Consider the following 13,310-nt stretch of genomic DNA (forward strand, 5'->3'; position numbering starts at 1 on the left):
GATGTCCGCAGAATGGTCCAGAAACCTCCACAAGAGCAGGGATTGTGTTTTATTCACTATGACATTCCCAGCACTTGGAGACAGTGTCTGGCACAGTGAAGGTGCTTAATACACAGTTCTTGAATTAATGAATCATTTTTTAAAGGAGCCAAATCTTCCATATGTGGATGATGTTTGTGTCAACAAGGGAAAAAGTGTGGCGTGATACACACCAGTATGTTAAAAGGGGTGACTTCGGGGAGAAGGGACTAGAATGGGGGTGAGGAAGAGAGTAAAATTTCCTTTTAATAATAGTTAACCGTTAACTGAGGGCTTGCTCTCTGCTAGGCACCATGCTCAGCACTGACTATGAAGGGATCTCATTTAATCCACCTAACAATCCTTTGAGGTCTCCTTCCATGGTTATACCCATTTTATAGATGATAAAACCAACGCACACAGATCTTGCCCCAGGCCACAAAGTCAGGACCCAGAATACGCATTTAACCCCTCTGCTCTTCTGATTCTCCCTCCATACACATCCTTCACTTGTGCCACTCACAACAAGCATGTGCTACTTCTAGCATAAAATTTTAAGTAACATATACAATCCCACTCCTGGGCATATATCCAGAGAAAACCTTAATTCAAAAAGACACATGCACCCTAATGTTTATAGCAGCACTATTTACAATAGCCAAGACATGGATACAATCTAAATATCCATCAACAGATGACTGGATAAAAAAGTTGTGTTATTTTTATACAATGGAATATTACTCGGCCATAAAAAAGAATAAAATAATGCCATTTGCAGCAATGTGGATGGAACTGGAGAATGTCATTCTAAGTGAAGTAAGCCAGAAAAAGAAAGAAAAATACCATATGATATCACTTATATGCGGAATCTGAAAAAAAAAGACAAATGAACTTATTTACAAAACAGAAACAGACTCACAGACATAGAAAACAAACTTACAGTTACTGGGAGGGAAGGGGGTGGGAAGGGATAAATTGGGAGTTCGAGATTTGCACATACTAACTAATATACATAAAATAAACAACAAGTTCATATTGTATAGCACAAGGAACTATATACAATATCTTGTAGTAACCTATGGTGAAAATATGAAAACGAACATATGTATGTTCCTATATGACTGAAGGATTGTGCGGTACACCAGAAATTGACACAACACTGTAAACTGACTATACTTCAATAAAAATAGAAAAAAGAGAAAAAAATTTAAGTAAAGTATAAAAGTGTTAGAACTTTCCATCTGGGCTCTCTCTATGCACCCCCCCCCACCCCGAATCCCCTCCTGATCTAAACCTGCAACATTAAGTCCTTTGTTCTCGGTAAGGATGTAGGAATCGGTATTCCATGCTTGGACCCAGGCTTAGTTCAATATTGTTTCCACTGCCTGCTTGCCACCTCTAAGGAGTCAGTGGAATTACTGTCTTCTGTCTTGACCTGAAACCTTGTGGAGAGGGGGGCCCTCATCTATTGGTAACTCGATCAGGACAGAAGCCATGACAGGCTGTATCAGATAGGAGCGTTACACCTGCTGGGGCAGGCATCCTTCACAGGATGCAGACTCTCTGGGTGACAGAACTTGAGAAAGCCCAGAACCAGCCTGCCTCAGAGGGGTCTTGGAGCACAGAACACTTGCAATCTCGGTGATGAGAAGCAATAAGCTTGTGCAGAGGAAGACTTGTATGCAAGAATTTTCAGCCATGGCCTGCTTTCTTGGGGGACCTACAGCCAAGGACTGTAGACTAGATCTAAACAGATGAGGGTTTCCAATTATTTTGGAGCAGGACTCCTTCAAGTATGATGTCAGACCCCCAAAGCCAGCACTACTTGGGTGCTTGAGGAAATGTGGATCCCTTGATCTTAGGAGCTAGCAAGACCAGAGCTTGAATCCTGACGACCAGCTTGAGACCCTGGGTGGACTGCTTATGTTTTAAGCCCCAGTCCCCATCTCTGTAAGTTGATGAGGATGATATTGAGTTGACAGGGTAGGTTATGATGAATACTAGCAATCATATAGGTGAAGTCTGTGAAGAGGACACAGGAAATAATAACCATTACCTCTATTAATTCTATGTTGTGAAAGGCAGCTTCTAAAATGGCTCCCAATGATCCCTACCTCTCAGTATTCCTACCCTTGGGTAATCCTCTCCCCTTGCATGTGAGCTGGACTTAGTTGCTTCTAATGAGTAGAATATGGCAAAAGCAATAGGATGTCATTTCCAAGGCTAGGTTACAAAAAGGCTGGCTTCCATCTTGTTTGCCCTCTCTTACTCCCTCACTTGCCAACTCTAGTGGAAACCATCTGCCATGTTGTGAGTTGCGCTGTGAAGCAGCCCATGTGGAAAGGAATTGGGGATAACACCCAGGAAAAAAGTGAGCCCCCCCCCCCTCAGCCAATAGTTTGCAAGGAACTGAATCCTGCCAACAACTGTGTCAGTGAGCTTGAAAACAGATTCCCCCTCTCTTTCTTCCCAGTTGAGCCTTCAGATGAGACTACAGTCCCAGGCAATACCTTGATTGCCACTTTGTCAGAGAATCTCAGCCAAAAGCACCCAACAAAGCTATGCCTGGACTCTTGACCCACAGGAACTATGAGATAATAAATGCTCATTGTTTTAGGCCACTAAACTTGGGGGTGATTTGTTTGACAGCAATAGATAATTAACACACCTAGAAATAGTAGATTAAATTACATATTGGAAATAATAGATTCAACCAGAGTGTCGCACATGAAGCTTCTACTTAAATACCATGTCCTCTGGGAAGCCTTTCAAAATCCTCCTCTCTGAGTTAGGTGATCCCACTTTCTCATGTTTCCCTATTAGACCATAAGCTACTTGAATCACATCATCAGAGCTAACATAGTGAGCACTTACTATTATCTCAAAAGTTGTAAGCCACTTAACCTTCACAACAAACCTATAAAGCAAATACTATTATTGCCCATATTTTATAGATGAAGAAACTGAGGCTCAGAGAGGCTAAGTAACTTGCCCAAGGCTTCAGCACTTATGTAGAAGTACCAGGAAATCTGGCTCCAAAATTTATATTTGTAAAGATTATAGTTTATAGTTCTATGAATCTTGTCCAAGTCCACAAAAGATAAGTGAATTCAAACCCAGGTAGCTGAATACCAGACATGAAGTTCTTAAACATCACCCTCTTGAATGCCTTCTACCTCTAGGACAATAGGCTGATTATGCCTCACCTGGGGTTCATCAATGTCTGGAATGCTAACCTACCTGTAAACACGAGGCTGGCATTTTCCAGTTCTTCTTGGGGAACTTTGAAGCTGAAGGATTCATTGTAGAAAGGATCAATTGTGCCTCTCAAGAAGGATGTCTTCTTTGTTTTCACAAGCTTGAGTCCATGTACCAGTTGGATTTTCACAAAGGGGTCTAAGAATTGGACACAGAATCATAGAATGTTGGAGATCATGAAATCCAATCCATTCATCCATTCATCCATTCCAACCTCCTACCCATCCTTTACTCATCCATTTTTCCATCCATCCAACTTTCTATCTTATCTGACAGCCAAATCACCTAGCCATTCTTCAAATCTTCATTTTTCTGTCAGTCCGTCCATCTTTCCATTCATCTGTCCAAGTATCTACCCCTCCTTTCATTCATCCATTTTCCCATCCATACATTTCTCCTTTTTCCCATGCAGCTGCTTATCTGCTCATCCCTTTCTCTCTTCCTCTAGCCAAGATTTATCAAGCTCCTCCCATACATCAGGAATTGCATTCATTTTACAGATGAAGAAACTGAGGACTCAAGATAGGAAATGGTTTGCTTTAGTGCAAAGTGGTGGAAGAAGAGTCAGACCCAAGGCCTGTCTGTCCTGGTTTTCTATCCTTAGAAACCCATTACCATGTCAGTGAGTCCACAGCCCAGAGACAGCAGAATTACAACTATCATTCTTAGATTACAGTTTACAAAGAGATTCATGTGCATTATCTAATTTTGTATTTGTTTAAACAACCCAATGAGATGAGTACTGTTATCACCCCAATTTTTCAGATGGTGAAATTGAGGCTTATAGAGGTTAAGTAACTTCCCCAAGGCCACACTATTTATAAGCAGAACTAGGATTTGGTTCTAGGCAGTTTGCTTTTGGAATCCTTAATCATTTTATCATACTGACTCTCCCATTGTGGTGAGTCTGAAAATCTCCAGTCTTAATACCATCCCTTCAAAAACCTATTTTTATAATGTGGTTTTTGAGAATACAAGTTGTCTTCTAAATTCAGCTGTCACTTTATAACAAAAGTAATTTATTTTAGCTATTGCACTTTATTGCACTTAGAGAAGACAGTATTTCCACCACTGAGCTGAAGAGATCCCAGCAACCATAGCTGCTTTCATGATAATATCCTTTGCTGTCATGGGAGAAGCTACATACAGATGGAAAGTAATCTGTTCCATTTCATTAAAAGTCATGTTTGAATTGGTGTGCTATGAAGTAGACACTTTAAATACAATAGGCTTCTCAGAGCTGGGATTTATAAAGATTTATGGTACATTTGAAATGAGTTGGGGGAAAAAACCTCAGGGTGTGGCTGCCGCTGTCTCAGGTTAGAATGCATGGTCCACGCACGCTACCGCCCCCTGGAGCATGTGGTCTCCAATGCAGGCATAGCGTCTAAAAAGGCAACTTCCCAGGGGGCTGCATGTGTACAAAGAGGATCTAGATTTCAGTAGTTATCACACCTGGTCTCAGTTAAACCCCACATTCAAATGGGGTTACTGAGATGGCATCACGTACCTGCCTCCTCCTAAGAGACATCTGATCGTTTCTTTCCCTCTTGAACTAACATCCTAATTCTGGACGCTATTTTACCCTCACGGGGTCTTATTGTTCAGTAGTATCCAGAATGCAGCAAAAGAAAATCAGGTCCCTTGTGTCAAACAAACATAGATGCCCTGTTAAAGAAATGGGGGAAGGAGGGCTTGCACTGTACCTGAACCTTGGCTCACATCCGTCTGAAGAAGTTGCTTGGCTCGAATGACATCGACGTTCAGTCTCCCAGCACTTGGGAGATAATTCAGTGACAGAAGCAGCTCCCCCAGTTCTACCTCATTCTGCAGAGAAAGGATATGGTCAGGAAGTTGCATTTTTCTTGTATTCCTTTTGTATCCACCATGCAGGAAATTGATTCCAGCAGCTCACGAACAGACTTCTGTGGGTGGATCAGCTGACAGTGGATGCCTCTTTCTTTGACTTCATTTAGCCTCTACCCCCAATTATTTTCTTCCGTCTATCTCAGAAAGTTCATCCTGCTCTAAGGATGTTTAATAGCAGCAACAACATAGTAGTAACAAAAGCATCAATAATGGTAATAAATGCTACATGTCAAATACTGTGCTAAGTACTTTACATATGATAATCAGTTCAGTCTTCATAATGAGTCTGTGAAATGTGAGCATTCCACTTAATAGAAGGAAAAACAGAAGCTCAGAAACATGTCCAAGGCCACACAGCTAGAAAGCGGCAGTGCTGGCATTTGGACCCAGGGAGGCTGATTCCAGATACTCTGACCACTAACCTCTTCTGTCTCCCAGCAGGATACCTGGGAGGCAGACTGCCCTGCAGAGCAACTATCTGGGTGAAAAATCTGTTCTCAACCTGCAGGTTGAGTCCACGACAGAGGCCATGCTTCTAGCCCCACCAAGGCAAGCTTGAACTTTTTGACATCCCATGTTAAAGAGTACCCACTACCACACCTGGGGGAAAGTCACACACACACACACACAGAGTGCGTGACTCCATAATTCCTAAAGTACCAGAAAACAGAAGGCCCCCACTTCTCTGTCCCTTTAAAAAATTTTTTTTATTGTAGAAAATTTTAACCATATGTAAATAGGCCAGTCTGATCAATCTCCATATATTTGTCACTCTTGTGTCAATGATCAACATTTTGCTGGAGGATGTTTTGTCTTGTCTTAGTCCGTACCGGCTGCTATAATAACAAAACAGCACACAGATCAGGTAGGTTATAAACAACAGAGATTTATTTCTCATAGCTCTGGAGGCTGGAAGGCGAGGGTGCCTGCATGGTTGGACGAGGGCCCTATTCAGGGTCGCACACTTCTCACTGTATCCCTAGCAGAGGGCTAGGGAGCTCTCTGGAGTTTTAATAAGGGTACTAATCCCATTCATGGGGGGGCTCCACCTTCATGATCGAATCACCTCCCAAAGGTTCCACTTTCTAACACGATCACATTGGGCACTAGGATTCCAACATGTGAATCTGGGGTCAGGAGGAACACATTCAGACCTTAGGATATTTATCCTCTGACTTGTAAAAAAAATTTGAGCTGAATATTTTAAACCAAGTCCCAGACATGGTGTCATTTTACCCATATTTCCTTTAGCGTGCATTTCTAACTGATAAGGACATTAAAGCAAATATTTTTAGTATGGGAAATTTCCAAACATAGTCAAAAGAAGGCAGAGGAAAAGGAACTTCCTCATGGCCACCATCCCTCAGCTTCAACAATTATCACTGCCTGGCCAATCTTGATTTACCCATACCCTCATTCAACTCCCCATATTATTCTGAAGTAATTCTGAGAAATCATATTATTTTATCTGTAATATTTTAGTTTGTATCTCTAAAAGATAAGATGCTTCTATCTATCCATCCATTGATCTAGCCACCATCCATCCATCCTCGATCCACCCACCACATCCATCCACCCTCCATTCACCCACCATCCATCCATCCTTCATCCACTCACCTGTAATTTCTACCCCTTTTGATGTCAGTCATGTCAACAAAATAATGCCAAGTGGCAGCTCTAGAACAACGCTTGGTACCTAGTAGATGCTCAAAAAAATGTGCTGACTGGATGAAGAGCCAATCCAAAAGATTTCTGAACTGAGTGAGTTAGTCCCCAAACAACAAACAATCTTGCACATTAATTCAAGAGGCTGCAGACGGCAGCCTGCAGATGCATTTTGTTTGGTCCACATCATATTTACACAGATCATTACTTGCTACTTTTTATAAAATTCAAGAATCAAGATTTTTCACACTAAAAAAGAAATCTGGATTTCTTGTTTTTCTTGAAAAACAGAAAGGTCTGGCAAGGCTAGGCCCACACTCCCACCTGGAAACATCTGGCCACAGTGCAGTGCCCTTAGATGGGACTTGCCTCTGCATGTCATGGGATCCCCACCTTTACAGTCCTGCTGTCCTGCTCTGGGCACACAAGCTTGCAGGTTTTTCAAAAAGGAATGGCCAGCTCAGTTTCCTGAGTGATCAAAGACGTTCAGAGCCCTTTACACACAGTTGTTAGCGGTCTTCTCTTTGTTCTGGAAGCCTGGAAGACTGCAGCAACTCCTGAGCACCACTCTGCAGACATATCTGTCCCCAGGCAAGGAAGGCTAAGAACTCTGCTGGTGCCCAGGCCAGGGAGAAGCCAGTTCTGTCCTGTGGACTTTGTTCCTCCCAGCTTTGTAAGTCAGAGCGATGCCGTCCCTGCTTCTAAAACTAACCAGTATCTCATCTCATGATGCAGGTACAGAGACAGGGATCAGGACTCGTAGCATTGTCAGCTGAGCTGCATATACAGAGTAAAACAGATAAACAGCAAGTTTCTACTGTACAGCACAGGGAACTATAATCAGTATCTTGTAGTAACTTACAATGAAAAAGAATATGAAAATGAATATTTGTATGTATATGTATGACTGAACTATTACACTATACATGAGAAATTGACACAACATTGTAAATTGACTATACTTCAATAAAAAAACTTTTTAAAAAGAGTAAAAAAAAAAATAGATTCAACAAATCTAGTCATCAAGGGTAGTTTGTTGAGAGATGGGCTCAGTTGAGAAACAATTTTGGGTGGCAAGAAATGAGCCTTCGTATAGACAGTGGTTCTCAACTGTGGAAAATTCTGCCCCCAGGGGACATGTGTCAATGTCTGGAGATATGCTGGGGTGGGGGTGGGGGGTGCCACTGGCAACTAGTGGGTGGAGGCCAGGGATGCTGTTCAACATCCTGCAATGCACAGGACTGCTCCTTCCCTGCTGCCAAAGGATGCTCCAGTCCAAACTGGCAACAGTGCTGAAGCTGGGAGACACCGGACAGACAAGAGAAAGGGGCAGAGAGGTCTCTTTTGTGATAACAAAAATAGTAAATGGCCTCTGACCCAAAACTTCCATTTCTAGCAACTTACTCCACATCAGGATGTGCCCACAAGGGTAATGAATACAGTATCATGACTTCCATAGATTCATTGTGGGCCTACTATGTGCCATAGATCGACTGTGGGCCTACTATGTGCCTGGACTGGGGAGCAAGATGCGGCCCCTGCCTTCATGGTGGCGGAGACAGACAGTAAACAGACTAAGCACTAAACAGAGCACTGAGGGAATTTTAGAGGATGCTGAGTACCAGGAAGAAAACTCCAGCAGGGTAAGAGAGATGAAGGGCCTTTCTGGGGAGATGGAAATACTGTGCATCTTTATTGTGGTGGTGGTTACACAGGTACACTTGCCCCCAAATCAACAAACTATATATTTACTTTTCTGTTGTTGTTGTTTTGTTTTTTTGGGGGGAGGAGGTAATTAGTTTTATTTACTTATCATTTTATTTTATTATTATTATTTTTTAATGGAGGCACTGGGGATCAAACCCAGGACCTCTTGCATGCTAAGCAGGTGCTCTACCACTGAGCTATACCCAACAAACTACATTATTTAAAATGTATATTTATTGTATATAAATTATGCTTCAGTAAAATTGATTAAAAGGGGGATCTGAAGTAAGCAAATAGGGCAGAATATTAGCTCTTGTCAAATGTGGGAGATGGGTCCAAGGGTGTTTATTATTCTCTGTTAGAAACATTTCCTTTAAAAACATAATAAATATTAAATAAGAAAGCAAGAAACACTAGGCAGGGTAAAAGTGGTTGACCGATGGGGGCCATGTGGGGGCCACCACGTGTCAGGCAAGGCCTCTGTGCACAGCGGTCTGAATCACAGGACGTGGGGAGGGGGACACACAGGCAGAGGGAACAGCAAGTGAAAAGAGCTGTGTTCCGGGACGGAGGGAAGGCCAGTGTGGCTGGAGGGCGGTAAGAGCTGGATTCTGGAAAGGTACATGGGAGCCTGAGGAAGCTGCCCCGGTGGCTGTCTGCCCACCCCAGGTGCTCATCCCACAAATGGAAGGAGAGAGGATCAGAGGCAGGCAACTGGGCTCTCACCGCCTAAGGGGCCCTGAAGCCCTCTTCAGAGTATGAAGAGCTTTCCAGAGTGGAGAGCTACTCCCCTCCCAGGAGCCACTAAACATAACCCCCCACTGCCGCCCCCGCCACCCACTGTCAACAAGGCCACTTCCTGGTGTCAACTTGTTTCTAAAAAGGTTGTTTTTCAACTCAAAAAAAAAAAAAAAAAAGCAAAGCTTTTATTCTTCCTTCACTTTGTGGGATATTCGCTCGTTGCCCCCTCCCCGGCCCACCCGCCCACCGCACCCCGAGCGCATGCGCAAGTCAAGGTTCTCCTGCGGTATTTTTTCCGGGGAAGCTGTCCCACTGAGTCAGCCACTCTATCCCACTGTCTTGGGAGTGATCGATTTGCAAGACAGTTGTCTGGAATTCGGGGATCAGATGGTAGACATAAAAAAGAGGGCTAATTGAGCAATATCGAAGGGTTGATTTATTTAACAAACATTTATTCAACAGTTACTGAGTCCTAGGCACCAAATGTCATGATCGTGACAATAACAGCAAACCTTTCTTGAGAAGTCACCTGAGGCGAGGCAGTGACCCCAGCAAGCTAAGGCTGAATCTCCTTTTTCCCCTCCATCGCCCTAGAGGGCCCCATCTTACAGATGAAAGAATTCAGGCTCAGAGAAGCCAAGAGACATCTTCAGGGTATCGTAAGTCAGGGCAGGCTGCAAGTGCAGCCCATGCATTAACTCTTTTTTAAAAAATTAATTCATTTAAATTAAATTCAACTAATTTTAAAAACTGAATTATAGTTGGTTTACAATGTTGTGTGAGTTTCTGGCCTGTATGAACTCCTATATACCACGTCCCTGGTAATTAAAGCACCATCCAGCCATCAACAATCCAATCTGCAGGGAAGATAGACTAACAAATCAAAATTCTAAGGGCCTCAGACTCACTAGGATGGCTATAAAAAAAACAAAAAGGTAATAAACATTGGCACAGATGTGGAGAAAATGGAACTCAATACACTGCTGGTGGGAATGGAAAATAATGCAGTCACTGGGCTAACACTTTGACCTTTCCTTAGAAGATTAACCAGAAAGATACCTTATGACCCAGCAACTCCACTCCTTGGTATATACCCAAGAGAACAGAGAAACTCGTACATCGATGTTCACAGTTGCACGACCCACAATAGCCAAAGGGCGGAAAAGAGCTCAAATGCCCTTCAATGGATGAATGGATAGAACATGTTATTATAAAAATGTTATTCAGTCATAAAAACGAAGGAACTACTGATACACGCTACACTATTGGGCAGATGAACGTCAAAAACATTATGCCAGGTGAAAGAAGCCAGACACAAAATCACATATTGTGTGATTCCATTTACGAGATATCCAGAATTGGTAAATCCAGAGAGACAGAAAGCAGAATGTGGTTGCCGGGATGTGGGAGGAGGGGGAAATGGGGAGTGACTGTTTGATGGGTACAAGGTCTCCTTTGGAGTGATGGAAATGTTCTGGAATTAGACAGAGGTAATGGTTACACAACATTGAGAATGTACTAAATGCCACTGAACTGTACTTTCAAATGATTAAACTGCTGATGTTTTGTGAATTTCACCTCAATTAAAAAAATCATAGGTCCTAAATATTAAGGAGCCATATGGACCAGATCTAGTGCAAGACAGACTGAAGCACAACCCACTCTTGGGAGGGGCATGGTCACGGAAAGCTTCATGGAAGAGGCATTTGAGTTAAGCCCTAAAAGATAGGTAGGATGTGTTAATTAAGCTTATCACGGTAATCATTGCAAAATATATGTGTATATATATCACCATGTTGTACACCTTAAACTTACACAATGTTTTATGTCAATTATATCTCAGTAAAGCTAGAAAAAAAGAAAGAAAAATAAATAGAATTTTGTCCAGCAAATAGAGCCGGGAAGGGCACTCCATACAGATGGAACAGAATGAGGGAACCCTTCACGGTGGCCTCATCACCCTTTGTTGCCCTGTTCCTGAATATTCTTGATTTCATAACATAAAGTCCCAATTAACTTGCTATTAATAGTAAAGTAACCAAAGAGGGTTAACCATTTGGATTTCAAAAATAAATTAGTGGGGGAGGGTATAGCTCAGTGATACAGCACGTGCTTAGCATTCACAAGGTCCTGGGTTCAATCCCCAATACCTCCATTAAACAAACAAACAAACAAACACACTCTAAGTAACACCCCCTGAAAAAAAACAAAAAATTAATAAATTAGTGAGGATAAGCACAAATAATATTACCCTAACTCATGTGCATTCTTGGTTTTTGTTTTTTAAGCAGGAAAGACAATGCTGGCTTCTCACTGAGGCAGAACAGGTGTGTGGCTCTGGGCCCCCGAGAAGCAGGGGATGCCCCCCACCTCTACTTCAAATGAAAAAGGGAGAAATCTATTTCTCAGCAAGAATTTGATATTTGATATTTCAGAAACAATATTGCAGGGAAGTGAGACCACTTCTGGGATTAACAGTTAAGAATTATTTTCGTGGAAATTAAAGAAGACTTTAAAAAATGGAAAGATATTCCATGCTCTTGGATTGGAAGAATCAATATTGTTAAAATGGTCACACTGCCCAAGGCAATCTACAGATTTAATGCAACCCCTATCAAATTACCCAGGACATATTTCACAGAACTAAAACAAATCATAATAAAATTTATATGGAACCATCAAAGACCTAGAATTGCCAAAGCATTACTGAAGAGAAAGAAAGAGGCTGGAGGAATAACTCTCCCAGACTTCAGACAATACTATAGAGCTACAGTCATCAAGACAGCATGGTATTGGTACAAAAACAGACATATAGACCAATGGAACAGAATAGAGAGCCCAGAAATGAACCCACAAACTTTTGGTCAATTAATCTTCGACAAAGGAGGCAAGAATACACAATGGAATAAAGACAGTCTCTTCAGCAAATGGTATTGGGAAAACTGGACAGCAGCATGTAAAACAATGAAGCTAGAACACTCCCTTACACCATATACAAAAATCAACTCAAAATGGATCAAAGACTTAAACATAAGACAAGATACAATAAACCTCCTAGAGGAAAACATAGGCAAAACATTATCTGACATACATTTCAAAAATTTTCTCCTAGAAGAAATAAAAGCAAGAATAATCAAATGGGACCTAATGAAACTTACAAGCTTCTGCACAGCAAAGGAAACCAGAAGTAAAACAAGAAGACAACCTACGGAATGGGAGAAAATTTTTGCAAATGAAACCGACAAAGGCTTCATCTCCAGAATATATAAGCAGCTCATACGACTCAATAAGAAAAAAATAAACAACCCAATCAAAAAATGGGCAGAAGACCTAAACAAGCAATTCTCCAAGGAAGACATACAAATGATCAAAAGGCACATGAAAAAATGCTCAATATCACTAATTATCAGAGAAATGCAAATCAAAACTACAATGAGATATCACCTCACACCAGTCAGAATGGCCGTCATTCAAAAATCCACAAATGACAAATGCTGGAGAGGCTGTGGAGAAAGGGGAACCCTCCTACACTGCTGGTGGGAATGCAGTTTGGTGCAGCCACTATGGAAAACAGTGTGGAGATTCCTCAAAAGACTAGGAATAGACTTACTGTATGACCCAGGAATCCCACTCCTGGGCTTGTATCCAGGAACCCTACTTCAGGATGACACCTGCACCCCAATGTTCATAGCAGCACTATTTACAATAGCCAAAACATGGAAACAGCCTAAATGTCCATCAACAGGTGACTGGATAAAGAAGATGTGGTATATTTATACAATGGAATACTACTCAGCCATAAAAACCGACAACATAATGCCATTTGCAGCAACATGGATGCTCCTGGAGAATGTCATTCTAAGTGAAGTAAGCCAGAAAGAGAAAGAAAAATACTACATGAGATTGCTTATATGTGGAATCTAAAAAACAAAAACAAAAACAAACAAACAAACAAAAACAAAGCGTAAATACAGGACAGAAATAGACTCACAGACAGAGAATACAGACTTGTGGTTGCCAGGGGGGTGGAGGGTGGGAAGGGATAGACTGGG

General features: G+C 41.9%; 1 protein-coding gene across 4 annotated transcripts in view; it reads right to left on the bottom strand.

The window, feature by feature from the left end:
• Positions 1–13,310, bottom strand: part of SYT17 (synaptotagmin 17) — a 94,966-nt gene that overhangs the window by 49,301 nt on the left and 32,355 nt on the right. For all 4 annotated transcript variants that reach the window (XM_064478479.1, XM_064478478.1, XM_064478480.1 and 1 more), the window contains exons 6-7: positions 4,983–5,103; positions 3,259–3,414 (exon numbers count right to left, since the gene is read on the bottom strand). In XM_064478479.1, coding sequence (XP_064334549.1) covers positions 3,259–3,414; positions 4,983–5,103 — 277 coding nt within the window. The remainder of the gene's footprint in view (positions 1–3,258; positions 3,415–4,982; positions 5,104–13,310) is intronic.

Source organism: Camelus dromedarius, chromosome 24 (genome assembly GCF_036321535.1).
Source record: "Camelus dromedarius isolate mCamDro1 chromosome 24, mCamDro1.pat, whole genome shotgun sequence".
Taxonomy (NCBI): Eukaryota; Metazoa; Chordata; class Mammalia; order Artiodactyla; family Camelidae; genus Camelus; species Camelus dromedarius.